We start from the raw sequence: 27,983 nt of genomic DNA, 5'->3' as shown, positions 1-27,983 counted from the left end.
TATGGATCTCTTCTACAATGGGAAAATAATGCCTGATATTGTGCAACTGCCAATTATCATGCAACTGGCAAACGTCATGTGTGTGTACAGCAGTAATATGGGGAAAACAAGAAAAATGCTACATGGAGCAAAGGCCAGTGATTTTTCTGAGTGTTTGATGCAATGCTTTAAGTGGCCATGGGCATGCCATGACGTGGGATCCACTGCTCGCTCTGCCACAGGATCCAAGCTAAACTTCACTGATGAGACCCAATAAGATCAAAACCATCATAGGGTTGTTTGTGTTTCCATCTGGAGGGGGGCTGTCTGGGCAGTTTAGGATGTAATGTTCCCAGGAGGAGAAGGGTCTGTACTGATTTGCATAGAGTGGAACACTGTCTAGAGTTGGCCAAAAATGATGAATGGGAATGCTATCCACATTGACTGTCATTGGTTTAGACTATTTGCAAGTATTACTCCCATCACTTTTTGTGTTAAAGTGGGTAGGTGTCACGCATGATTTAGACAACCTTGGGTTTTCTTCACCTAGTTAGTCACTCCATGGCCTTCTAAAGAAGTACTGCTGAATATTAAGATTCATTTGGAGGAATTAGGTGTGTATGCAAGAGAAAATAATGATGTGTGAGTGTGAGTGTGTGTGTGTGTGTGGTGATCTCCACTATATTGAGCTAGTGATGTAATTCTCACACTTCCCTGCCTGTAAATCCATACTTCCAGTGCTCCTTCCCAAAGCCTGTGTATCAGGGTTAGGAAGACTTTGTCAAAGAGTCACATGGGGTTGCCCTTAGTAAAACTAAACAATCCCCCATTTCCTACATCATGCCCTCATCCATGGTAATGGGAGCAGATGCAGGCCTCAGTCTGAGGACAATATTGAAAACCTAGAACAGTCAGAATTAGTCTGAACTTTGGTTCTGTGAGCAGAAGCCTACAAAATCCAGTCAGCAACAAAGACAAAATGCTCCTCCAGGACTGGTTGAGTTGAAAACCTTTGAATGTTGCAGTCGATGAGCTTTGCACTGACATCCTGCCTTTGACGTCACATGAGTATAAGTTCTGGAAACCTTAGCAGGTAATTAATTTTTGCAGTCTTGGCATAAACAAAGCCTACACACCACAGTAAGAAAAGAAGACACTACGCTTAGGGTAGACTATTGGCTGGTTTCGTGCATGCCGCCAACACTGGGCCTAGGTCTGGGAAGTCTCAGCTGTCACCTTTCTGTTTTTACAGGGGAACATAAGGAGGACTGCGCTGGATAGAAGGAGTGACATGATCAGTGGGAAGACCTATGAAAGGCCTAACTGCTGCAAGACCTGCTTGCCAATCAATAGGATGAGCCCATCCTAGGAAAGGCAAGCAGAGCATGTTGATTGTGGAGCTGCTGCATCATCCATTATTGTCATGAGGGTGTTTACTGACACACTCATTGCCAGTAGGTTGATGGTATTTCCCTTTCATCTGCTCTACAGGGGACTAGAGAATGTTAACATTCACACTTTTGTGTGACATCTGATTCCGTGGCTAGAGGAGTTTGCTTTCCTTCCAGAGCCACTTGAATCATCGTTCTAGAACTAACAATTCCAGAGACATCAGTGGTTAAAGTCACTGCCACTAGCCAAACTTAAAGAACCAGTTTGTACTCAATGTCCTGTGGGTGCCCCACCAAGGGAAAATGCAGTAGATTAAGAGGAAAATCCCAATGGAAAAGCACACATTGCAGTTACCAATGGAAGGTGACCCAGTAGTTCCATCAGTGACCTTGAAAAGCACAAAGGTAAGCTTGGTCCTTAACTGGTCACTTGACTCCTGTTTAATGTGGACTTTGTCCCCAACTGGACACCAGTGACCAGATTCTGGGTCAACGGTACATTACCACTGTAAGCACCAAAGACATCACAGGGAGTCATCCGAAATGTTCGAGTGGTGATTTTTTGACATTACATTTTTCAAAGTTAAAAGTTATTAGGATATTATTGTAGAGGTAACGTCTTTTATTCCAGCCATTATTACCAGTGTGGCACCTATAGTGCACAGACAGGTCCAGAGTCCAAGCATCTAAATGCCTGCCCACCCTTAAATTGCCTTAGTGTGGAGGCTGCTAGACATTAGAGACATGATTGCTTAAGAAATCAAACTGAAGCACGCCCCATACAAAAACATAAGTCACTGGCTGACGTCTAACACATAGCTATAATACATTTGCCTTCTGGTATGTTTCAAGTGCTCTATTTTTTAAATTGTTAAAGTCATTTTGCTTTTCCACAGTTAGCACTTCCTGGATGATACTAAGTGCGAATTGCTATGCCATATTGAATTTCACTTTCTAACCCACTCCACCTCCTGAGTACACCTTCACTGCTCACTAACCTGAGTGAATTAGGACCTAGGGGAGCACATTAGTTATCTTCAATGAGTGTCCCAATAATGTGGCCATGGGACATCAGAAGTAAACATCAGTGTCCACACAGAATAATGCCAAGAAGCCACTGGCCACTGCAGGACCCCAGAAAAAGGTGTCACGATCTCCCTATAAGAAACTGATCAAAAGAGAACTAAAGAGAACCCACCACTGTACTACACCCTTGAAATCCTGGCCAGCCTTGCCAACAAGCTCACAGCTCCCCTTAGTACCTAACGCTCAACAAACTATTTGAAAGAAAGGCAATGGCAATAGTATAAGCTAGATACCCAATTATATTTTCTGGAATAAAAGCTTTAGCGACATGTAATAACATTTAGACAACACACAATCTAAAAACGGCCATAGCGCATGGTAGTGACATTCCTGTGGTTTCAGGTCTGGCTACAACCGAGGCAATTAAGCACCTACCAATCATTAATTATAGAAGTGAACTGGTCCTGGTTAAAGTCTGGAAGTGAAACATTTTGAAAGAAACTCTAAGTTCTAATGTAGAAAGGGACGTTGTCACGTTTTGTGACGAAAAGTCCTCACTGAGCAGGGAGCCACAGAAATTGTATTGAAGCTGTGGAACTAAAGGCCGGATACTTGAAGCAAGTTGGTCTCGCTGGACCCCGGAGCTTTGAAGTCTTCTTGCTGTAAATGTTATAAACCCTAACAGAGAATGGGACTTAGTTATTTTTCAGAGGTGCTGCATGAAGCCTTCCCTGAACAAAGCTGAAATTCTACCCAATGCTGAGGATCTGCTGCTCAGATACCTTTCTCCTACAGGGCACACTGAAGCTCTGGAGGAAACATTTTTCAGAGTTTTCAAACTTTCTTCTGATGCCCAATCAACCACAGGGGTACACGTACAAGGCCCCGGGGACCTCAGGGAAGGGCACTCAGAGACTCTTTGGGTGTTAGGCAGAGGCCAACAGCAAAGTCCAGTCCAGGTCCAGTTACCATTGGTCAGCTGGGTCAGCCACGAAAAAGGTGTCTTGCAGCATCTGTCCCTGTTGCCACACAGGAGATCAGCCAACTGACCTTTGGAGTCAACTTCTTTGTCTTGGGTACAAGAGTGAGCACATCCAGTCAAATGCGGCTTCTCTCAGGTCAGACAGCAGATCCAGTCCTCTTCTGATCTTCCGCAGGTCTAGTATGTGTTCTGACGATGGTGTCTGGGGATGCCACATTTATGCTTGGCACTAGCTAGTGGGTGGGGTTGACTTCTAAACCAATGGGTTAAATGTTTCCAGGCCCTGATCTGCCTACTTTTGAAGGAGTTCCAGTTTGCCTTATCATAAACAAGGGCCAAAATGCAATATGTCAGGGTGAACCCAAGCTATGAGGAGGTTGAGCTCAGGTTAATTTAGTGGATTGGAGGGTTCACCCTGACAAGGCTTGTGATGAATCCTGAATGAGGGTAGTCGCCTATCCCAAACAATAATCTATGTCCTTTTAATGGCACAATAATAGCTGCAGTCCACAACTCTAAAAATAAACCGAAAAATGAGAACACCATAAAATGTCTGTACGCTATTTTTCTTTAAACTCACATCTCCCACCAGCTAGGCAAATGCTTACCCATGGAGTTAAAGTAAATACTGAGTTTGTGGATTGAAATATTACTATGCGTATTTCTTTTTTTTCTTTGATTCACTTCCATTATTCACGTTTATTGTAGGGACTACAATGGCAGCCTGGCTAAGTATCATGCATTACTGGTAACAGTAACTTATTTTGGTGCTGGTGTTCTCATCACCGCAATAAAATGCTGTGTCACACTTTACAAATATAGCACCTATCATGCTCCATGAGGAACTGTAGTTAATATGTTGGCTCTCAGAGGGAGCCAGTGTAGCCAGCGTGAACCGCAGTGGTCTTGGGCCCAGCATGCCGCTTCTTCTTCTACAGACCTTAACTGGGGAGAGCATCACGCAATGAGGCTGGCCGAGGCTGCAGAATTCAACAAATTGGAAATGTTATGAATGACAAACTAAGGGACTTATTTATGAGAGGCTTGCGCCGCCACAGTGACAATGTTTTCCACGGTCCAGCAGCGTAAGCCTCTCAATCATATCTATGATGTGGTTTTGCACAACCTCATAGATTTGGAGCAAGACAAAGCAGCACGAGTCGCTGCCTTGCATTACTCTGCATCAAGGAGCCATTCCATCGTCATTGCGGTGGATTTTACCACGCAGCACTCAAGGATTTTGATGCTGCCCTAAATTTACATAATCACATAAACCTGGGGCAGTGCCAAAACCTTACGCCTCCCCAGAGCAGGCAGAACGAGGAGAAAGATTTTTATTTCTGCTAATTTTTTCCTCTTTCCATGTGTGCTGCATTTTACAGAACACATAGAAAGAGGAAAATGCCTCTTGAGATTGTTTTTGTGCAGGAAAGTGCCCCTTCCATTGCTTGATTTTACTTGTGAGAAAGTGTCACTCAAAGTGGCACAAGTTGGACAGTAAAATGTCACTCATACTTACACGGAAACCACTGAAATGTCACAAATAAGCAATCTGAAAACTTGGAAGCTATTCAATGGCTGTAAATGGGAGTTGCTATTCATTTATTTATCAGGAGTGGGCTCACTGTAGCACAGCTCTTAATTAAACATTTTCAGAACAAGAATCAAGGCCAATAAAGTGTTCGCCACCCATCATAACGAAGACAACAAGTAAAGGTGGGCATACAGACCTGTGTCATTTCCCTAATAGACGTAATACTGTCCAGTGCTTTCATAACACGTTCATAATTTTTCTTCTGTAAAAAAGATATATAAAAATAATTTTAGAGATATTGCATGTGAGCATTTTCAAAGCACATTCAGATTCTTAGCATCTACTACGTTGAAGCCAGTGAAGAGAGCCCACAGAGTTGAGGGCAGAGAGCAGAGGCAAGCCCTTCAACAAATCTAACATGTAAACTTCGGTACACACCTGCAGAAGAGAAATATTCAGCTATTAACATTATGTCAGCCAATTTAGATTTGATTCAAAATTAAAATAAATTTAATGTTCTACTGCTGGGACTGCACGTTTTTCTAAAAAAGTTGAATGAAACTAATACAAGTTTGAGTTATTTATGAAGTAGAAAAGGAGAAAAACAAGGTAAGGTAAAATAAGAAAATGTGCTGATAGCAACAGAAGTAAACTTGGTCAAAATGACAAATTTTCATTACTACAAAACTGGACTGAGTGTCATGGAAAAGTACGCTTTCCCCGACTACTGCTTTATCATACAGACTATTCTGAGAGTTTGACAACCGGTTCTGTCATTAAAGCTTAAAACGTAACAATAGTGACTTATTTTTACACAGGCCTTCATGTTGCATGGCTGCTGCTTCTAAAGACTGTTAATGATATTGTGCTGGCAATGGGGCATCAAGCAGACCCACTATATCGGGGGTCCCCAACATTTTCTGTAATGAGAATTACTTCTGATCGATGAAGATTATTTTGAGCTACTGAAGACCAAGTAGCTCCTGCATTGTTACCAGATACCCCCTCGCCCAGCTTCATTGACTTTCATCCTAATGTCCATGGAGCCCGATACTATGCTTTGAACTTAATACTGTGACTTAATGGTAGTATGGTAGGGTTGCCATGTGCGTCCGTGAGTGCCTGGTCTGTGGGGATGTATAAACGTGTATGAATGAATGGGATATATGTGTATGGGTGACTGAGAGCCTGTGTCGTATCATGTACTTATGCACAGGGCATACCTTTCACCATATGTGGCACGGTTACATGTACAACACAAACATACAACCAATATTTTTTTAATTGGGAGAAACTTAAAGTGCAGAAAATGTTCAGCATAAATGTTCGTAATAAGGAACATTTTTCTGCGCTTGTTGGTACATTTTTCTGCACTTTAAATTTTGCCCATTTAAAAACAAATGGCTGTATTTTTCAGTTATAAATATGTCAGAGTGTCTACCAAACAATGGGAGCAAGATTCCTGCTGTGTCTAAATGTGACACTTTGAAATGGGAGAAAGTGCAACTGAAGGGTTAACTTTATGTTTATATGCCATACATAAAACTCATCTTTTTAATCTTCTCCCATGTCAAAGTGCCTTTCCAAACAGCAGGCATATTACTCCCAGTAGCCTGTAGACATGGTGCCATATCTATATCAGGAAAATACAATCATTTGTTTAAATGTGAGGAATTTAAGGTGAAGAAACATGCTTCATAAAATCTCAGTGCATTATTGGCTTAATTTAAAGTAGAAGAAAACATTAAGACAATATTTCATAGAAACATTTTTCTTCACTTTAAATTTCTCCCATTTAAAAGAAAATGACTGTAGTTTTCAGTTATAAATACGGCACTGTGCCTACCAGCCTCTGAGAGCAAGAGGCCTGTTTGTAAATGTGACACTTTAAAAAGGGAGACAATTAAAATGAGGAGTTAACTTAATCAAGTTAACCCTTCATTTTAATTGTCTCTCATTTAAAAGCATTCAGAAATATAATGTTGTTCTAATGTTGCAATATTAGCTGAGAACAACTTTTATTTAGGAGTTAAATGCATCAGTGCTTCAGGTGTCACCTCTGTGACCCACATGGGTCATAAATCTGAGTGGAGCACTGCTCACTATCAGGCTCTGCTATCTGCAGCCTAATAATAATGTAAATTAGAACATTGGAATGTTGGAAGCTCCATTGAAAACAATGGAGTGCTCCGGGCTTATAATGGCTGGTATAAGCCCGGAGCGCCAACATTCCAATGTGTCTTTGTTCACAGCTCTGGCTGTGAACAAAGACTTCAGGAAGCCGGAGGGGATTTGAATCCCCTCGCGCTCCCTGAAGGCTTCGTTTTGTTAGAACATTCTGCCCTCTAGTGGCAGAATGTTCTAATAGCCTTATAGCTCTTCGTAGCAGGGCTATACCGGCTTTTAAAGTCCCGCTGCTGTTGTTAAAGTCCCTCGCCTTCGGCTCGGGCCTTTAACGCTGCAGCGGGCCTTTAACAGCCGGTATAGCCCGCTACGGCGGGCCATAAGGCTATAATAAACATAGCCTTTCACTAACTTTAAAAGTAAAACCCAACACCTATTTGTTGGAGTTCTTAATTAAAAATGAACTCAAGGCTGGGAGCTCCTGGCAGCTTGGATCAATCCACTGCTTGGAGACACCTGCACTGAATCAGTAACATCAGGGAGAGCTTGGAAGCGTGGGGCCCCAGCCACTGCTCCCTGGCTCCGACCTCTGCTGTCTGCAGCTCATGCACTAAACTAGTCTTAATGAGTTCTCAAATGTACTTTGGAGCATGTTCAAAGAGTTGATGATGCCCTTGCGCCACGCGATGGGGTGCAAGGGTGACGCCACTAGTAAGTTAGATTTATCAGGCCACGCAAGGCCACCCTGCCCGGCTTGATGAATCAAGAGGAATGCAAAGCACCACAAATTGCTGTCTTGCGTTACTCTGACCAGGGAAACTTTCCTTGGGTGGAGCGTGGGTGTTCCCATGCATCCACATATCAATTTTGGCACATTCCCAGATTTATCATTACTGGTAGAACTGGGAATACGTCAAAATGTTACGCCTCCCCAGGCGAGGCCTAACGAGGAGAAATATGTTTATTTCTCTGAAAATGAATGAGGATAGTTTGTGGGTAGGAAGGGCTCCCTTCCTGCACAAAATCAATCCTGATTACAACGCAGGCACCCTTGCACCCCTTGCCTGGTTGGCGCCAGGCAGCACATTGTGCGCTAGCGCAAGGAAACAACAGCAATGCACCATATGATGTTAAATACAGCACACTTATGCCCTTTCCCTATCACGCAGAGCAGCAAGGTGGCCTCGCTGAGCTGCACGATTTCTTGATAAATGTGGAACTTTGTTCATAGCGATTTTGCTGACATAATGCACCCGTATGTGTTTTGTACGTGGGCACAGTCTACGGCCTCAGGTGTCACTATAGCCCAATGCTGACCTCAGAAGAATGGGAGGCAGTGTTAGCTTCTCGGGATTCAAACCTCTGACCTCCAGATCCTAGACAGCAGCAAACATTTACCTCACTGAGACATCACGCTCCAGCTTTCTTCTTCTGCAGAAACCAGTAATACTGAAGGGCGGGTCAAGAGTTCATGTCAGTGAAAATAAAGGCAAAATAAAACCCAATCTGAGAGTCAATACCCGCCCACCCACCGGTGAAACACCGACATAAAAGCATGCTCCATGGATAAAGGTGCGTAAAAGGGAAAGTTTGACTCCAGCTCATGATGGAAAGACCACGACTAAATAGCGGAGAAACAGGCGATTAAAGAAAAAATGCATCACTTTCAACTGTGTTGACAATGTACATACACTAAGTCGAATTTTAGACTTGAAATAGTTATTCTTATGTTTGTGGACAGTTTTCATCATTTTAGAAGAGTGACCTGCTTGCTCGTAAAAAGATCAAACGCTTTTGTTGTTACTAAGATGTCAGTATCACAGAACCTTGAATCACTGGGGACTTACTGCTTTGAAACAATCTACCTCATGCTGTATTTTGAACTTACTCCATCTTCTTATCGGAAAAAAGTTTGATGGACCACAAGGCGAAAACCTAATTTTAAGAGGAAGTGGCAGATTCGAAGATCCACGAATGTATTTGATTGAAGACTTCCAAGCGATGCATCCTTTCCTGACACAGAGGTCACTGCCGCGTGAATGACATACACCCTCGTTTGACACTTCCAAATATAGTAACACGCATGCATATAAATGGATTCACTAATTATTAAGTCCAGTCCGTATGGGCGCTTTAGTGTAACACAGAGGTTAATAAAGTTACAGCCAGTTGTTGTCTCACGCATTCCGCGTTACATCCTTTCCTTGTTTGCCCATTTTTGCGGGATGCATGATGTTTGGATTTACTTTACCTGGGTAGCAGGGCCTGGTTTTACTCAAAGCTGTACCGGCATTACACAGCACTAACTACCATTTTCAGAAAGGGGGGTCCAAGATTAACAAGCATTGGCATAACCAATAGGTCTCGCCTTTGGGAACTTATAAGCGTTTAGCTATGCAGCACATTATTCTGGACTCCAGTGATTGAATGCTATTACTGCACACTGGGCCATGCAGTGTGAGTCAGGAATACATGTCTGAGATCCATGCTCGATGCTTTATTGTAGGTAGCCTAAGGTAAGCCGGTTTCTATACTAGCTGGTTAGTGAATAGCTAAAAAGCATGAATAAGGACAATGTTGCGCTCCCGCTGACATTGTTTTGTGGAGATGCGTGCTGTGCTATAGTTGTAGCCCGCTCACACGGTTTGCCTCATTAGTCATCAAAGAAGGTAGTGGGTGGGAAGTGTTGGGAACAACGTTCTTAAGTATTTTTCTTTTTTGTTTTGAATAAAAACCTTCCTACACTACTCCTGAATGGCTAATACTGGTTTTGAGAGAGAACGTGGGTGGGGGAAGCAACAGAGTGAAGGGGCATGGAGAAAGAGAGCATTAGGACACAGAGCCTGTAGGGGACGGATTCAAATCTAACTGAAAACTTATGACTGAGATCTGTGTGTATCCTGCAAGCCCCAAATGCAAATCCCAATGAGAATGTTTGGTGGGTTAATGTATCTACTGCAGATATTTGAGTGAGATACTGGTCTCAGATTCCAATTAGGAGACAGACCAGTGGGCTATAGCACCTACTGCAGATACCTTGTATAACCTCAGTGTCACTGGCTCTAATCAAGGTAAGGTAGTCCTTTCAAAGGTACAGAGACCAAATATTTTGTATACAGTTTTCTGTAATAGAAAATATCACAAAACAACATATAGTATTTTGCTCTCCTTTCAGCAATGTCGCTGACCAGGTTCACACATCCACTGACCCGGTCACCAGTATCTTCTCTTGAACTTTGGATTACAGTTCCTAAGTGTGAGAAAGTGCCCTCTTTCTTGCATGGTATGCCCCCACTTTTTGCTAAATTGCTGAATGTACTTTGACTGAGTGTACCCTGGACTCCTGCCAATCAGGTGCCCAGGGCCTATGTTCCTTCCTTAAACACACAAACTCCAAATTGGCAAACCCTGGCCACATGTCAGCCCCTAGTAAATGGTACCCTAGGTACCCAGGGCCTTGTGACCAGGGAAGGCCCCTAAGGGCTGCAGCACTCATTGTGCCACCCTTAGGGGCCCTGTACCCTTACACACACACACACTGCCTTTGCAGGCTGAGTGTCTGGGTGCAGGACAAAATGAAGAGTCGACATGGCACACATCCCTGTGTGCCATGCCCAACACCCACTCTGCCAAGGCATATGTCAGTCACCCCTCTGGCTGGGTGCCTTATGCCCATGGTGTGGGCACAGGAGCAGGAGCCCTGTGCCCCTACAGTACCCAGGTCCATTCCCGGGCACTGTAAGTGCAGTGCTGCCATTTAAGAGTACATGGTGCTGAGAGCTCGTCAAACACGAGCTCCACAGCACCATAATGGCAACACTAAAGACTGGAAAGTTTGGTATCAAACTTCTCAGCACATTAAACCCACACTGATGCCAGTGTGAGATTTAATGTACTAAGCACCCCAGAGGGCATCTTAGAGATGCCCCCTTACAACTAACCTACAATCCACGTCTGCTCTGAGGCTGCCCAGGCTGCCACACAGCAGACACGTTGCTGGACCCCTGGGTGGGAGAGCCCCTGCTCTCCCGGGCATGCAACAATGCACATCCTGGGTGAGGTGATAAATCTCCTCCCCCAGGATGAGCAAAGGGAAGCTTCAAAGGCCTGCCGCCTCTAGGAGTTTCCCCAGGCCACTGCAACCCCCCACTCTGGCGGGAAGCTTGGCCGGAAACCCCATACAAGGACAGGGGATGTGCCAGCCTGCCCACCCCACCCCTCAGGTGGGGGAGGCGAGGTGAAGCACATCTCCGGGCTCTCGCCATCTTGAAGATGGGAGGCCCTACCCTATCAGGATTAGGCTACTGCCCCCCTCCCACAGGAGAGGGGCAGGATAGGGGGTGTACCCACCCCAGGACAAGGACCCATTGGTCCCTGACCTTCACCTACCTGTAACGCCCCTAAATCTAGTATTTAGGGGCACCCTGAACCTTCCTTCCCCAGATTCCAGATTCAAAAGACTACAAGAAGAGCAAGAAGAACAAAGACCTGCCCTGCAGCTGCTAAAAAGGGAAGAAGACACCAACTGCTTTGGCCCCAGCCCTACCGGCCTGTCGACTCCCGAACCTGCACCAGCGCGGCATCTCTCGTGGCCAGCAACCTCACCAACCCCGGAGGACCTGGCTACCTTTTGGCTCTAAGCCCCTGGGACTCCCATGAGTAGAGGCTCTACTCAGAAACCTATTTCTAACCCCTGGCAGCAGCCCGGAACCGCGAACCCAGCACACTCTGCACCAGCCAAGCCTGGCCAGTGCCGGAGTGGACAAAGACCCTGAGGACGACCCCACGGCGACTGTGACCCCTAGTCCGGCACCCAAGGACCCCCCTCGACATTCCGGAAGAAGCCTGCAGCCTCGGAACAAGGTGCCCCCCAACCGCGATCATCAGAGGGTAAGATTTCCCGACACCAAAAGGCACCCCTGCACGCGGCGCCCTGCGGCCCCCTGTGCCCAATTCCGGGGTACCCACCTAACCTACAACTACCCAACTTACCTCTCGAAGTGGTGGCACCTGAAGCATCCTCGTCCCCGAGCTTGCAGCCTTTTTCCTAACCGGAACATTCCCATTGATTTCCATTGAGTGCCCGACGGCTCAAAAGCACCCTGCACCCAGCCGCCCGAGTGGCCCTGGCAGTGCAATCTCTACACTAGCCTACTTCCCCACTTGCCCTGAGTGAGTGACCAGGAGCCCAGCTCCCACAGCCGCGTGGCCTGCTGGTCAGCAGCCACCAAACCAGGCCCCCCTATTCCTCATAGGCTAACATTGGGCCTAACTCTCTCTGCACCCGGCTGCCCTAGAGCCGCTGAGGGTGAACTAACTGTGCCTATCTGACCTTGGGGGACCCCTGAGTCTATGCCCAGAACCTCACCTTTGCCAGTCGAGAACTTACCTGAAAACCGCTAACTCTATTTTCTACATAGGGTAACATTGACTGGCTTTTTCTTGAAATTTCGTCCAAGTGTGGACTTTTCAAATCTTCAAATATTCACTCAAAATCAGCCGAGCGACAAAAACGCAAAAACTCACCTGTTCTCAGGTGGGCTCACAGTGCTGGATCTTGGTGCCCAGCACTGGCTCGGTAGAATACTCGCATCTATACTTACCAGTAACCCCATTTTCTCCCATAGGAAACCATTGACTGCTTTTCTGTGAAATTACTTCTAAGTGTTGATTTCTGCAATTTCTAAATATTCCTCAAAAATCATATAACATCTTAAAACGTAATTACTTACCTGGTTTGGATAATTGTCCCAGTACTGAACCCAGACACCCAGTACTGGATTACAAAAGTAACGACAACCTACTGTACCTGTAACCTATATTTCCTTCCATAGGGAATCATTGATTGTTTGCTCTGAAATATTTTCTAAGTGCTCTCTTTTGAAATAGCTAAATATTGGTTAAAAATCAGTACAGTACCAAAATCGACTTTCAACAGCTGATTCTGAGAACTGACCCAGGACTGGATCTAGGATCCAAGCCTGGAATTACAAAAGTAATCTGAAAGTAATCTGTTGCATATAATTTGAATGTATCATTGAGCTCAATGTATTTTGTTTAGAAATAGAGTTGCCTACTGCAACTATTTGTAACTGTTTACTAAAAAGTCTATTGCATATACAAAAGTATTTTTATGAAACATCTCTTGTCGAGAAAGTATATTTTAATTCCAAGTGTTGGTTCTAAAATAAAACAAGCATATATTTTTTTATATATACAAACCATTGGCCTAGAGTTCAGTTATTGAGTGTGTGGAACTATTTGCTGACTGAGTGTGTACAACAAATGCTTTACACGTCCTCTGATACTGCCTTACTGCTCGACCAGGCTACCACTTTGGAGAGTAAGGTTATATCTAACTTTAACCTCTGTTAAACCCTTGGGGTCTCTGGACTCTGTACACCCTGTACCTATTAAGGGACAGTATATACAGAGCCACTTTCTCACACTAAGTATTTTTATACCCTTTGGCCACTGATTGTAATGCTAAAGCAGCCTTTTCGCAAACATACATGCATTACAAAAAGGACCGATTTACGAGCTGGCCATATGGAATTCAATAATTATCACATGCAATAAAAATTCAACATCAAGATGATTGGATTTCATTGGACACGTTAATCATTGCATATTTTAAGTTTTATGGAAACAGCCAGCAGATTTTGGTGTTTACTTCACTAACAACCTGCATTTCTCTGTAAATACTGTGCCATTTCCCCTTGTTCAATTCCAGCATGTTTGAACTCCTGAAAGTTAAGGAAGGGCGCCTGGTCAGCCATGCCATGTTTCCTAGGTCCATGCGTGCCGCTGGAATTTGGTAAACCAGACCAATACAGCATCGATAGGCAAACAAAGACACAAACACAGTTCTGATTTATAAAAATGTATTAATAAGTATTGGTGCACCACACATTAAGAAAATGGGAAAGATACTAATATAATTCATTCCCGACGTCAAAGTTATTCAAAAAAGTTCATTTTTTTATTCAAAAGATTTATAATAGTTCTCATTTAAAAACAACAAATTGTAAATACAGTCTGTTCTTGACAACACAGGCTGTGTTGTCAAGAACAGACTGTATTTACAATTCGTTGTTTTTAAATGAGAACTATTATAAATCTTTTGAATAAAAAAATGAACTTTTTTGAATAACTTTGACGTCGGGAATGAATTATATTAGTATCTTTCCCATTTTCTTAATGTGTGGTGCACCTGTGCTTTTGGTTTGAAATTGTTAGGTCCGCTTGGACTTGCATTGTATCAGTGGGTGCGATCCAGTGTGCACACTCACCCCTAGCAACTACATAGGGACATGAATACAGAAGGGATAGCAGCTTAGGTGCTGGCCTATAGAGGGTTCCACTGATTTGGTATGCTTCCTACCTTTCTTTTGCATAATAAGTATTGGATATAAAATATTTATCCAGAACTTTACAGTAAAATACATTTAACCTCACTTTTACTTGGGGAAGTGGAACGATAGGTGTAAAAGGTCCGATAATTTAGATGGAAAATTATAGTGGTCAGACCCTGCCGTAGTAGGAGCTATGAAAAATGAATAAAGAATGATGAAAAATCAAGAGGAAATAGCCGGTGCTATTACATTTGACAAGTAAAATGTAAATTCAGAATGTTTTTTCCCCCATTTGCAGACAGTCAGACTGTCTAATTTACCGTCAACACTCCTCAAATCTAACTCAGCAGTGTGTAGTCTAACATCCTGGAGCACAACTATGACACAGCACTGGTTACATAGACACACCCATCCACAAAATCCCAGTGAGCTCAATATGTATTGTAAGAGTTCACCTGAGTGAGGTCTGATAGCTGTGAATCAAACCGTAACAGTTTTATTGGGAGAAAAAAAAGAAAGAAAAATGGTTCAAGTCAATGAGGCATCTAGGACCGTGGAAATTAAGGCTACGACAGGACATGATAATTATAGCTAAATACCAGAGACTGCAAGGCCACCAAATGGCAACTTTGTACATTTTCAGAATAGGAACCATTGAGGTAAGGGTGAACAAGGTAACGTAAAGCAAAATGCCAGGTCTCTTTAACATGGCGCCATAACAACCATTAGATTTCCAACAGCAACAATTTTCGGAACGTCCCTAAGCAAACTTCACTAGGAAATTATTCCGTCACGATCTTCCCTTAAAACCCTTTCCCCTACTGGCAAACTCCACTACAGCCCACTCCCACCTCACCCCTCCCGCCCTTCTCGGAACACAGCGAGCCACGGGCCTGCAGCAGGAAGTAACCAGAACAGTCTAAACGCCAGCGAGATGCAAGTGCGAAGAAAGGCATGCCGGGATATCAAATCCGCCTTGTACATCACACAAAGGACTTTATAAACAAGCATTTGCAATGCAATAGGACTCGCATTTACACTGGACCTATTGCATTGGAAATTGAAGTGCGGGTGGGCAAGAAGGCACGAAGGAGAGTGCGGGTGTCCGAGAAGTCACGGACTACGGGAGGGGTGGGGTGCAGGGAAAGAAAATAGTGTTCGAAGTAAAGGGGCCAGTAGCCATGGAAGGATTCAAATGACGACCTGGCCGTCATGAGGAGGGACTAACAAGCCTAAAACCAATCAGAAGGCAGCATTTAGGACATAAGGCAATGAAAAAGATGGGCGGAGAGTGGGTGGAGCACCCACGCCATACTGAATACTGCATTCTTCGTGAAGCAAGCAGCGCATGCGCACTGCCGCTTTAGGCTCTAACTAAAAACTACTGTACATTCGCAAAGCCAAAAGCTGAGTTTACTTTGCAAATGAAAATCTGCATTTGCAATTGCCATTACAAACAGCAAGATGCACACTATGAACCCTTGCAAGTCGCATGGGAAAGAGGTTGGCAAAGGGGAGTTCCTTCCCCATACATACTGTAGTGAAAAGCAGAAATGCATCATGACTGCTTATGGAGTGAGCGTTACTATCTGCAACATCGTCAGTAACACTTTGCAAGGTGTGAGCTGTCATTATCTGACAGCTTACTCTGTGCTGATCCAGGCTGCGGGAAGCATGAATGCAGACAGCAGCCTCACATTCCTCACTGGAGCCCCAGACCTAATGTGCCACCCGCAGTAGCACTGAGAATCTTGCCCCTCAAAGTGTGTGTTTGGTGAAGAGAGTTGGGGTGGTACTGCAGGCCAGCATTAAGTGCTTGTGGATGGTGGAATATACCTCTAACAGAGTTATGAGGTCCCAAGCAGTCCTTCGTCCCATCATCACTATCTAGCAATGAGGCACAAAGCCAGTTTCCAACTCCATGACGATGATATGTGAATAACCCAGTGTGTCCAACACAGCCTTCTTTTCTTGCCCATTCTTTCTTTAGAAACAAAAAGAACAAGTTACTTACCTTCGGTAGCACCTTTTCTGGTGGATACAGTATCTGCCTGTGGATTCCTCACCTTTTGAAGTGTCCCTTGAACCAGCATTCCATGAAAACCTTTTCCTAGCTCTCCCACATCGACGATGACATCACAATGACATGGCTCCGCTCGCGACTCCGTATGATGTCATCGGAGTCATAAGAAGACCTCGTTGGTGTGGTGACGTCAGTGCCACCCATTTTTTATGTGCCATCGAGGCAAACGGGCAGACTGACAACATAATGCAAGTATACACAGTATAAAATATATACCCCAAAACACACAGTATAGAGGTACGGAGGAAAAGTTAAAACTAAAGCATTTCCTAACAACAAACAGTATGACAAGCAAATGACATAGGAAAACAACAATGTCATACAATGAAAACCTTTTTTAGTATACGTAGGTGGACAACGGGGAGGAAGGTGGGTCAGTGAGGAAGCCACAGGCAGAAACTGTATTCACCAGAAAAAGCATTACGGAAGGTAAGTAATTTGTTCTTCTGATGAATACGTCTGCCTGTGGATTGAGCACCTTTTGAATTGAATCCCACAGCAGTACCGCTCCCGGAGGACGGTGTCCACTCACTCATACCAAAAAGTCCTGCAGCACAGATTGTGCAAAATGGCCATCCCTCCTCACCTCAGAATCCAAGCAATAATGCTTCGCAAAAGTGTTGAGGAAGGCCCATGTTGCAGTCTTAAAAATGTCCACCACAGCTGATGTAGAAGACTTTGCTCTAGTAGCTTAAGCTCTGATACCTTCCAGAGGCTCCTTCTTGGCCAGGGTGTAGCATATCTTGATACCCAAGATGGTCCACCCGGATAGCGTTCTCTTGTGGATGGCATTACCCTTCATCTTCCCCACATAGCCAATGAAGAGCTGGTCATCCAACCTCAAGTCCCTGATCCTGTCCAAGTAGAAGCAGACCGCAATCCGAGGGTCCAGGTGGTGAAGTCTCTTCTCCTCCTTGGACAGGTGAGGGGGAGGATAGAAAGTGGGTAAAGTGATAGATTGTCCTAGGTGGAAAGGAGTGACCACCTTAGGCAGGAAAGCAGCTCTGGTCCTAAGAACCATATTATCCACATGAAATGAGGTAAATGGGGGCTTGGAGCTAAGAGTATGAAGCTCACTTACCCTCCTGGCCGAGGTGATAGCCACCAGAAAAATAGTCTTAAACGAAAGCAGTCTCAATGGGCAACTATGAAGAGGCTCAAAAGGAGACCCTATCAGAAATGTAAGTACTACATTCAAATCCACTGAGGCATTATGAAGGGAGTGGGAGGAAACCTATTGGTGAGGCCCATAATGAACATCATGTCAATGGGGGACTTAAATAAAGAAGGCTGGTCTGGCAAAAAAAAGAAGGCTGACAAGTAGCCCTTAACAGTCACCACAGCACAACCTTGCTGGATCAAGGAAAGTGAAAAACCAAGTACCACCGATAAATGGGCCTTCATAGGATCAATGGATCTCTCTCCACATCACTTCACAAACCTAGCCCATCTAGAGGAATAAAAAGAATTGGTGGAGTGTCTCCTGGATGATAAAATAACATCCACCACATCTGGCAGGAGAGAAAGAGCTTAGGTTGCCCTGTTCAATCTCCAGGCATGAAGATGCAGGCTTTGGAGGTGGGGGTGTAGAACCTGCCCCTGTGACTGCCAGAGGTCTGCCCTGAGAGGGAGATGGAGCAAAGGGTGCAATGAGAGGTGAAGAAGATCTATGTACCTCACCCTTTTTGGCCAATCCGGGGTAATCAATATACCTTGGGCCCGGTTTTAGCACTTCTTCCTCAGAACCCGAGAAATCAAGGGTATGGGAGGAAACGCATGAAGAAGCCGAAAGCTCCAATTCAGTTGAAACATGTACCCCAATGCTCCCAGCATTGGATACTGGAGACTGCAGAACAACGGGCAATGCACGTTCTAGTGTGTGGCAAACAGGTCCACCTGAGGAGACCCCCAAAACCTGAACATGCGGTGAATCACCTCTGGGTGAAGTCTCCACTTGTGGACGGCTGAATACTGCCGACTGAGACTGTCCGCATGCACGTTCAACACCCCAGCCAGATGATTAGCAATTACACAAATCTGGTGGCTCTGAACCCAGGACCAGAGACGCAGAGCCTCTCTGCAGAGATGATACGACCATACTACTCCCTGCTTGTTGATGTACCACATCGCTGTAGTGTTGTCCATTAGGACTTAAACGGAGTGACCGCAAAGGGATGGAAGGAAGGCATGGAGAGCCTGCAGTTCCAGAAGGTTGATGTGAAGCAAATTTTCCTCTGGTGACCAAAGACCTTTTACCTACAGATCCCCCAGATGTGCTACCCACCCTAGAGTGGAGGCATCCGTAATCACTGTGGCCACCGGTGGAGGTCGAAATGGCCTCCCTTGAGACAGGTTGCTAGAAACACTCCACCAAGACAGGTTGGCTGCAGTGTTTTTGGAGATTCTGACCATCTCCCCGAGATCTCCATTGTGCTAATACCACTGCCTGCGGAGACACCACTTGAGTGCCCTCATGTGCGAGCGTGCATGGTTGACCAACAGTATTCAGGAAGCAAACAGATCGAGCAGGCAAAGGACCTTCAGGACTGGAACCACCGTTCCATCGTGAAACAAAAGAATCAGTTCCTGAATGTCGGGAGTCCTCTGTGGAGGCAGAAAATCTCAACGCATAGTAGTATCCAGTACTGCCCCTATGAACAGGTTGCGCTGAGAAGGCACCAGGTGAGATTTGGGTACATTTTTTGAGAAACCTAAGTGGAACAACAGCCGCATTGTTACTGCAGATGATGCAGCACCAACTATGGCGACTTTGCCTTGAGCAGCCAGTCATCCAGATAGGGGAAAACAGGAACCCCCGACCTTCTGAGATGAGCTGCTACCACCACATCACCTTTGTGAAGACCCGTGGTGCGAACGGAAGTCCGAACGGAAGGACAGCAAACTGGTAGTGTTGAGATCTCACCATAAAACAGAGATACTTACGATGCTACTGCAGGATGGGAAGATGAAAATACGCATCCTGCAAATCGATCAAGACCATCCAGTCTTCCTGCTGCAGTGCCAGAAAAACCTAAGCCAGGGTCAACATCTTGAACTTTTTCTGCTTGAGGTAAAAGATCAAGATCCTGAGGTCTAGGATCGGCTTCAACCGACAGTCCTTCTTGGGAATCAATAAATACCTGGTATAGCACCCCTGACCCCGTTCCTGCTCTAGAACCACCTCTATCGTACCTTTCTGCAGTAAGGCAAGAACCTCCTGCTGCAGGAACAGCAGATGGTCCTCCGATCACTAGTCCTGGCGAGGATGGTAAGGAGGTGGAAACTCTTGGAAAGGCAGGGCGTATGTATTTTCTACAAGTTTCAAAATCCAAAGATCTGATGTAACAGTTTTCCAATTTTGCAGAAAATGGGACATCCGGCCCCCTACAGGACCAACATGCTCCAAGATGGGGGATCTAGAGCTGCTTCCCTGTGGTGCCGGTGGTGGGGACAGGGGAAGAAGAGAAGGAGGAGGACTGTTCCCCAGAGGCCCCTGCAGACGGCTTCTACCATGACCTGAACAGAGGATTCTGTTGCTGCTGTGGCTGCTGATGGCCTCAAAAGAAAGCCGCCTTTCTAAGACTTCACAACTTCCTGAATCCACAGCCCCTAGACTGGGACTGCGGGCCCAAGGATTTTGCAGTAGCCCTACTGTCCTTGAAGCGTTGCAGAGCAGAATCCGCCTTCGTACCAAAAAGCATGGACCTATCAAAAGGCAGATCAAGCAGAGTAGCCTGCACATCCGGAGAGAACCTTGAAGACCTGAGTCAGGCATGCCTCCTGGTAGCCACAGAGGAACCCATCACCCTGGCAACAGAGTCTGCCGTATCCAGCCGTGACTGAATCACCTGACGGGCTGCCACCTGCATATCTGCTAACACTTCGAAGAAGTAACCACGGTGATCCTCAGGCAGCTTAGGAGCCACCTCTTTAGCAGAGTCCATCAAGGCATGGATTTACCTCCCAACAAGCACATGGCATTAGTCGATTTTATGGCCATGCTGTCCGAGGAGTAAACCTTCTTGGCAGACTGCTCCAGCTTCTTTGAGTCCCTAACCCCAGGAGTAGTGGAGAAGGATCCAGCCGACTGCTTAGTAGAACAAGAAGCCTGAACCATCAAGCTCTCCGGTGAAGGGTGGGCAGTAAGGAAGGCCGCATCACCCGGAGCAGGCTTATAACGTATCGCCACTGTCCTTGATACAGCAGGGGCAGATAAGGGCTTCTACCATACCTCCATAATTGGCTCCGTCAAAGCCTTATTGAAGGGCAGCAAAGGCTCAACAACAGAACAAGGAGAATGTAACACCTCAGTCAGGATATTTGAATTGACCTCAGCCGTGGGCAATTGTAGCTCCAATAGGTCAGCAGCCTTCCTGATAATGGAATGGTATGGAGCAACGTCCTGTGAAGGCAAGGCCACTGGCCTCCTGAAGGTCCTCAAAGTCATCCACGGAGTTGAGGATTTCCCCCTCTTCAGCCTGATCCTGCTGGTACTCCTCCTCCTCCAGCAGCCTCTGGGCCTCCCTCCTGGAGCGCAACTTCGGGATCAGCATCGGTGGCGCCAGGCATCGAAGGAGGACCCTCAGAAGCGGTCAGAAGACCGATGCCGAGACCCATGTTGGTGCTTCTTCTTATGCTTTCTCAACCTTGAGGTGTGTGAAGTTGATGACTTCGACTTGGGCCTCTTGCAGCCCCTCTTCTCCTTTTTTGCCCGAGTCATTAAAAGCTTCGCCTCACGCTCCTTTAGCGCCTTCGGATTTATCCGACAGGACGAACATCCTTTGCCGCCGTGTTCCAACGACAGGCACCATAGACAATCATCGTGGGGGTCTGTGATGGACATATGGCCCCCACACTCCCTGCAAGGCTTAAACCCTGACTTCTTTAGTGTAGCCATTGCACTGCTATACCAAGGAAGAAAGCTGAAACAAAGTAATACGAAGAAAATGGAGAGTCCCCCAAAAAACTGTTATGCGTTGACGGGGCGGAAAAAAGGGATCTGATGCCAGCACACCGACGAGGTCTTCTTATGGCTCCGATGACATCATACGGAGTCGCAAGAGGAGCAGTGCCATTCTGACATCCTCATCGATGTGGGAGAGCTAGAAAAAAAGTTTCCACAGAATGCTGGTGCATGGGGTAATTCAAAAGGTGAGAAATCCACAGGTAGATGTATCCTTCAGAACAACTGTTATCCGTCGAGGGAGAAATTAACAGGTGCTATGTTTTATTATTTACGTTACTAAGTGTCTCAAAGTCTACCTAAAGTACTCAGTTAGTACTCTTCACAAATCCAGTGTATATACTATTTTTACGATGATATGAAATGTGATATTGTAATGTTGGCTTCCATAGGTAATCTAATCTAGAACACAGGCATTTTACTCCTATAAAGATGTAGAGTGATTAACTCTTAGACCAGCCGTCTCTCAGTAGCTCCACTAACAAATGAGTTATGCTTTAAATCCAAAACAAAATAACTTAAAATATGCTCCCAACAAAGTTACCAACCACCATGCTGAAAGGGTAAGTGCAACTACCTTCCTATACATGCTGGGGATGTTAATCAAACATAGCAAACAATACCTCCTTCTCAACCCTCCCGTTTATAAACCAAAGCCAAACAATAACTTGAGGTTCTTGACTTATACAGAGCGATCATCAAAGAGTAGGTAGGTTGACAAAAAAGGCTTCTAATCTCACTTCATGGAGTGGCTTAAAAATCACAATCCTCTGCCTACCTTTAAAACAGGAGACATGTGCAGCTGCTTATGTAGATCTACTGAGGAGATGTTGAACAATGGTGCACTAAGGATATGTTCCCTAAAAAGAAAAGAAGACCCAACCCAAGGCAAAACATGCTCACATAAGTAGGGATTTTAAAACTGAATTAACATCCTTTAACAACAGCAGGTTAACTATAATTTCAAAGCAAATGTATGCTATTCAGAAAGATTAAAATCTTTTATTTAATCCAAAATTGTACTATGACTTTAAAGACATATAGAAGGTCCCACATAAGAACCCAGAATTTTCATTTTGTGCTCACATGGTTTCCAACAAGAGCAAATGTGTAATCTCCTGATGGGTGCAATCCATGTAATAACTGGTAGTAGGTGTAGGCCCAGGCAAAATGCTTGATCCCACCAAGTAATTCCTCATTTCCTTGGATGAAGAAGGACTTTATACTATCATTACACAAGAGGAAATTGAGGAATCGTTGAATCAAACTACTTGTAAATACCATACAACAATAGGATTGTAATCTAACGTGCTAGGATGGTTCTTACCAAGAACATCTTCCAGCATGCAGAGGATTTTTACTTATAGACTGGTTGGACTAGCATGGGATGTGACTGTGCACCAAGACTACCCAACCTCTACATACACAACTTCGAGAAGATTTAGATTTATTCTGATAAAATCCTTTTAAGAACATAAAATTGTGGAAAGGATATATTGATTATATTTTGATCATTTGGGAAGAAGATCAGGGATCCAAACATAGGTTTATTGCCTGTATCAATAACAGAGAGGAACATCTATGGTTTGTCCTACACACAAACAGAAGATCACATTCTTGGATCGCATAGCAAAAGATGGACAACTGTTGTCCACGGTTTACACAAAGCCTACGGACCAAAGCGCAATACTTAATTTCACTATTCAGCATGCAAGATCTCTTTGTGAGTATTCTGTTGAGGAGAACCTGCTCTAATCTTGAACTTTATAATGAACAATCCTCCAAATTATAAAGAAAATTAGATGAACCTGATTATCCCAACAAAATCATAAGAAAATGGCAAAAGAAAGCCAGAAAAGACGGACAGTCTTTCTGACTCTTATGTAATTTAAACGAACCATCGGATTTCATGCATGTCCACTTTATCCATCTCGTCCAAAAAAGAACAACAGATTCAAGAAACACTTCAGAGTTCAAAACTGACCTGGAACCCTTATTGCTTGCTTTCAAGATAAATTAATACTCACACGATCATAAGTAAATCAGAAAGATGCATAAACCACCCTGGGTGGCCTACCAAAGATTAGAGGGCATGGCCCCCCCCTTGGTAATTTCAATGTGTTAAAACTTACAAAATCTACCAAATTCATTGATTTGGAACTGGTGATCTAATGGGAGTAAAGGGAACTCAACAACTACATTAGAACTAATGCCATACTTGTTGAAATGCCTTTGGCATCTTAGATTTGTTGGAATGATGACTGGAAAAATGAGGATTAGAATCCAAGAAAATAAACTGAATATTAAAAGGGAAGCCTTGACCACAGAATTAATGACACTTCAAACAGTTGCCGCACAGTCCAGAGGATACAGTCCTGGGTCTCTTACCGGGAGTATTATTTAGAAATTGTCAAAAATATACAACAGTTAATATAAAAAGAACAGAGTGGTTGCTCCGTTTAGCCACAAATTGAACAGAACTCGATGCGTGAGTTGCATAACGTTATTCAATATAGTGACTACTATCTGATGGTACTTTTCAGGCAGTATTATTGATGCATTCACTAATATTTTTTTTATGCAGCATAATTTTAAAGCCCCTATTACAATATATGAAGGAGATCATTTTTGTATTCAACATTTTAGGGGTCTTCTCACCACGTTAGAAGGTCCACCATATCATCCTCTGTAACCTCTGGTAATCCACAGAAAAATGTTATATGTAGGAATTATAACACCAGATTAAGCATATCTTTTTAACACCCATCAGCATTAGTTAATTTGCAATTTCTTTAAGAGCTTAAAATACTAACACTTTTTGTTGCAAGCTTAGGGATATAGTTGCCTAGTACACAGTATATACCTATTAAGTCTTTTTTTCTTTGTCCAAACAGTATCGAAGTATCTTTTTAGATAGCTTGTGAACACATTCTATTGCACCTTTGAGATGATGGTGAGACAGTAGCACTAAACCATGTCATCACCTTGAATGCTTAATTACAGTAATGACACTACCATGTAGCTGTAACAGAACACACTTGGCTCTGGATACACAAGTCTTAGGGTCCTGAAGAAAGCCCCATGATGCATTTGTCACCATGGAAGAGCTGATATATATGCGGACAACAGTAGCATGATGATAAAGGAATCATAATATTATACATTTCTCTCCCCCGCCCCCCCCCTTGCATAAGATATGGTAGCAAACAGCATACTAAGGAAGTGTCCATGCTTATTTGGGATAGCCTTCTCCTCATTAAAGAAAACCTCCCTCAATCTGGTAACTTTTCTACTGCCACACCTTTTAGTGAGGTGCCAGTGTGTCTCTAGATGGATGGATGCCTTCAAATCAATCCAGAGAAAAAACTGCATGTTCATCCAATCAGCCGACGCAGTCCATAAATAAGCTGTTGCAGATCCCGGGTTCAGGCCTTGGTCCAGGATCTGGGAGTCACTGGTGTATGAATAGAACAGAACGACAAATGGATAGGATAGCTACACTGTAATAACTAGTATTAAAGATCAACGGATACAAGTGGGGGGGCTTGGGAGAATATTGATAACATGGGGATATTTTTTAGAGTGAAAATTATAAAGAGGGAAGATCTTTATGAATCCCTAAGAAAGTTCAGGGTTACCCCAAAAATTCCTGTTCATGCTATAACAGGATAGAGTCGATGTATCAAATACCACTAAGAAAGTCAAATGGATTAAGGAATGTAGCACTGCCAGTGTCTTTGATCAGTCAACTGTATGTAGGACAGCCACTAATAATAGCTTTGTCCTCCTGGAAGGTCCAAGTGAGGCCTATTCTTAGTCAAAAAATCTAAAACATTACCCCATGTAATCCTTCAGCTACAGTGTCTGCTCTCCAAAACACTTTGGTTGCTGTATGGTGCAGGGTCATATGCCTTCAGTTTGATGGATCTTAGAGATCTAGGTTAGGGTGCTTTTAAGTGTGGCTGAACTAGATAAGAACTGAAAGAGAAAAGCATGGTCACTGAGCACAGGTTATTATTACAATTCGATTTGACAACATCCAGAAAAGCTTTGATCTCAACCTGTTGTGGGAACTTAGACCATAAATGACTGGCTAACATCGTACAATCCTAACCTTAATGTTCCAATTGTTTTTTTTAGCGCCTACATGATGAATCTGTTCTTAAATTGTGGAAACTTTATTGGCCAAAGTATCAACAATGATTTTGCATAGCTCTAGTATAGGGTGAAGAGTGCAAGGAGAAGGTAATCGGGAAAATTAATCTATGAGATATGCACTGCAGATGCACCTACTTAGATTGTTTCAGCTTGTACAATCACTTTTGTAAAATAGTGCAAATTATTTTTGATAATGCTTAGGAGCAGAAATGGAACAGGCGTATTGCCATTTATTGTTACAACAGAAAGTCCTGCAAGAACGGGCAATATGGTCCTCACTGCAGACTTGAGTCGATGCAAGAGTACCCTGTGAAAGTATGGATGGGTGCCCACCTTCTAAAAGGTTTCCAGGACAGAACACCAAAAGGTGGGGTCAAAGTTCGAATTTTTACCTAAGTATAATTTGCCATTCTGGGATAGAGTTTGATTCAAGCATGATCTGTCGAGACAAGAGTTCACTTTCCAGCAACATTTTAATTTTTTCCCTTACACAAACTCCACAAAAACTGATTGACACCATACTCCTTCAGCCCTATTGATATAGATGCTGAGGGCACAGTACCCTTCTCTCTGCCAGATACGGTAGAGAACATAATGCAGGGACAGTGATGGACTGACCCGCACTGAAAGGTGACACCACTTTCAGAAGGATCCCTTTGTGGAGTCATTAACCCCAACAGTGTGACACATTCTGACTATTCTGCCCACAAGGAGATATTTCTGCCTGTGCCCTTTGTTCCCATATGCCAAAACACTGACTAACTGCCGGGGGCATAAACTCTTAGTGCAACCAATTGGACTCGACCATTGCTGCCAAAACAGTTTCGAAGCAGCCAATTTGCTGTACCAGGAGCTGCACCTGAAAGAAGGCCTGCATCAGCGCATTGCCCCAGGGAGCACAGCAACTAACACCAAGCCTACCTGGTCTGGAGGGAGTAGGTCTGCTGCAACCATGGGGTTCAACTGCTGGGAACAAGGTCGAGACCGGAGACAGCAGCTACCTTTGCCCCAGGACACTCTTGTGCAGCCTATGCCTGTCCATCCCTAGAATGGGAGCCACATGACTCGACCATGGCCAGCAAGCTTCTAGTAAACATAGAGTGGGAGGCCGACAGAAGGCCAACTGCAGCCCAGTGAATGGGTGGGAGACTAAATCCCTATATAGTCTTAAAGAGACTAATCACAAAAAAATGGGAAAGGGCTACATACACGTAAAAGGCCATACTATAAGAGCAGGGCAGGAAAGGGGTAGAGTGAGGAGGGCAATTTTTCCTATCCTGGCTGTATTAACTTGGCAACTGCATATAAGGAATTTTATACACTTAGGGGCCAATTACGACATGGCTCGGAAGGCTCCGACTGTTGGTCGGAGCCTACTGAAAACCATTGTAATTTGCACCTCATATTCCTTTCTGACTGCCTCATTTTGATTGAGGAGTGCAGAAAGGAATTTGACTGGTCATTCTGGGTGGCTTCCGATGGGCTCGGAAAGCCGGCTGCCAGTTGAATGCAGCAAGTAATCTCAAAGGGGGGCCTTTCCGCCCTTGAGTTTACGATGACGGTTTCCAACATGGCTTCCATGCCAGTCTGACAGACACGGAAACCATGCCGGAAAGTGACTTTGGGGGCCCCCAGCAGGGCCCCCTTTGGTGCACGGCCTCAGGTTGGAGGCTGATTGATCCCTGCACCTTGTGATAGACACCTTGAGGTGACTGCCACGGGGTGCAGGGATGGACTACACCTCCCATTTTACTATGGGAGCATGCATTAGGGCCTGTTTGTGGCCGAATGCATGCTCCCATAGTAAAATATAGGAATGCAACCAAACAGTGTTTGGTTGCATCCTAATGGCGCGGTCGGGACCACCGACAGGGTGTAGGTCAGTCCAATGACCCTACAGTGTTGGGCGGAAGTGATTCTGCCCGACATTGTAATGAACCCATTTGTGTTGATATGTAGCATTGCATTTTATTGTTTAATAAAATATTTTTATTTCTGCTAGTAGAAGCAGCGGACTGGAATAGACAATCATGTTATTATGATGGTTGGTGCTGCAGAGAACTGAGCCTGTTGTACCCCAATGCTAACCTCCCTGAGAAGCTTGTGACTGATCACCATCACTACCACTGAAAGACAAGTGCTGAAGGGGTTGTACTTGGCCCAGTTTGAAGGGCCATCGTAAGATGGACCCTGGTACAGTAGGGACAAAAGAGCCCAGCCACCATGTCTGTGGCTCAGTAGCCTGTGGCCCCACAAACAAGGTCTCACAATACTTGACAAAGGATTATGATCAAAAGAGACAAAATATAATCTACATATTTGTATTAGGAAAAGAAAGAACAGCACCGCACTTCAAGATTTTTTTCACACGGTTTATGTGCTTAAAAG

At 44.5% G+C, this 27,983-nt stretch overlaps 1 protein-coding gene across 1 annotated transcript in view; it reads right to left on the bottom strand.

The window, feature by feature from the left end:
• PARP8 (poly(ADP-ribose) polymerase family member 8) overlaps positions 1–27,983 on the bottom strand; it is a 788,553-nt gene that overhangs the window by 204,198 nt on the left and 556,372 nt on the right. The window contains exon 17 of the mRNA XM_085631232.1: positions 5,109–5,174. Coding sequence (XP_085487358.1) covers positions 5,109–5,174 — 66 coding nt within the window. The remainder of the gene's footprint in view (positions 1–5,108; positions 5,175–27,983) is intronic.

This window comes from Triturus cristatus, chromosome 2_1 (assembly GCF_964204655.1).
Source record: "Triturus cristatus chromosome 2_1, aTriCri1.1, whole genome shotgun sequence".
Lineage (NCBI taxonomy): Eukaryota > Metazoa > Chordata > Amphibia > Caudata > Salamandridae > Triturus > Triturus cristatus.
This window is presented reverse-complemented; position numbering and strand designations above follow the sequence as displayed.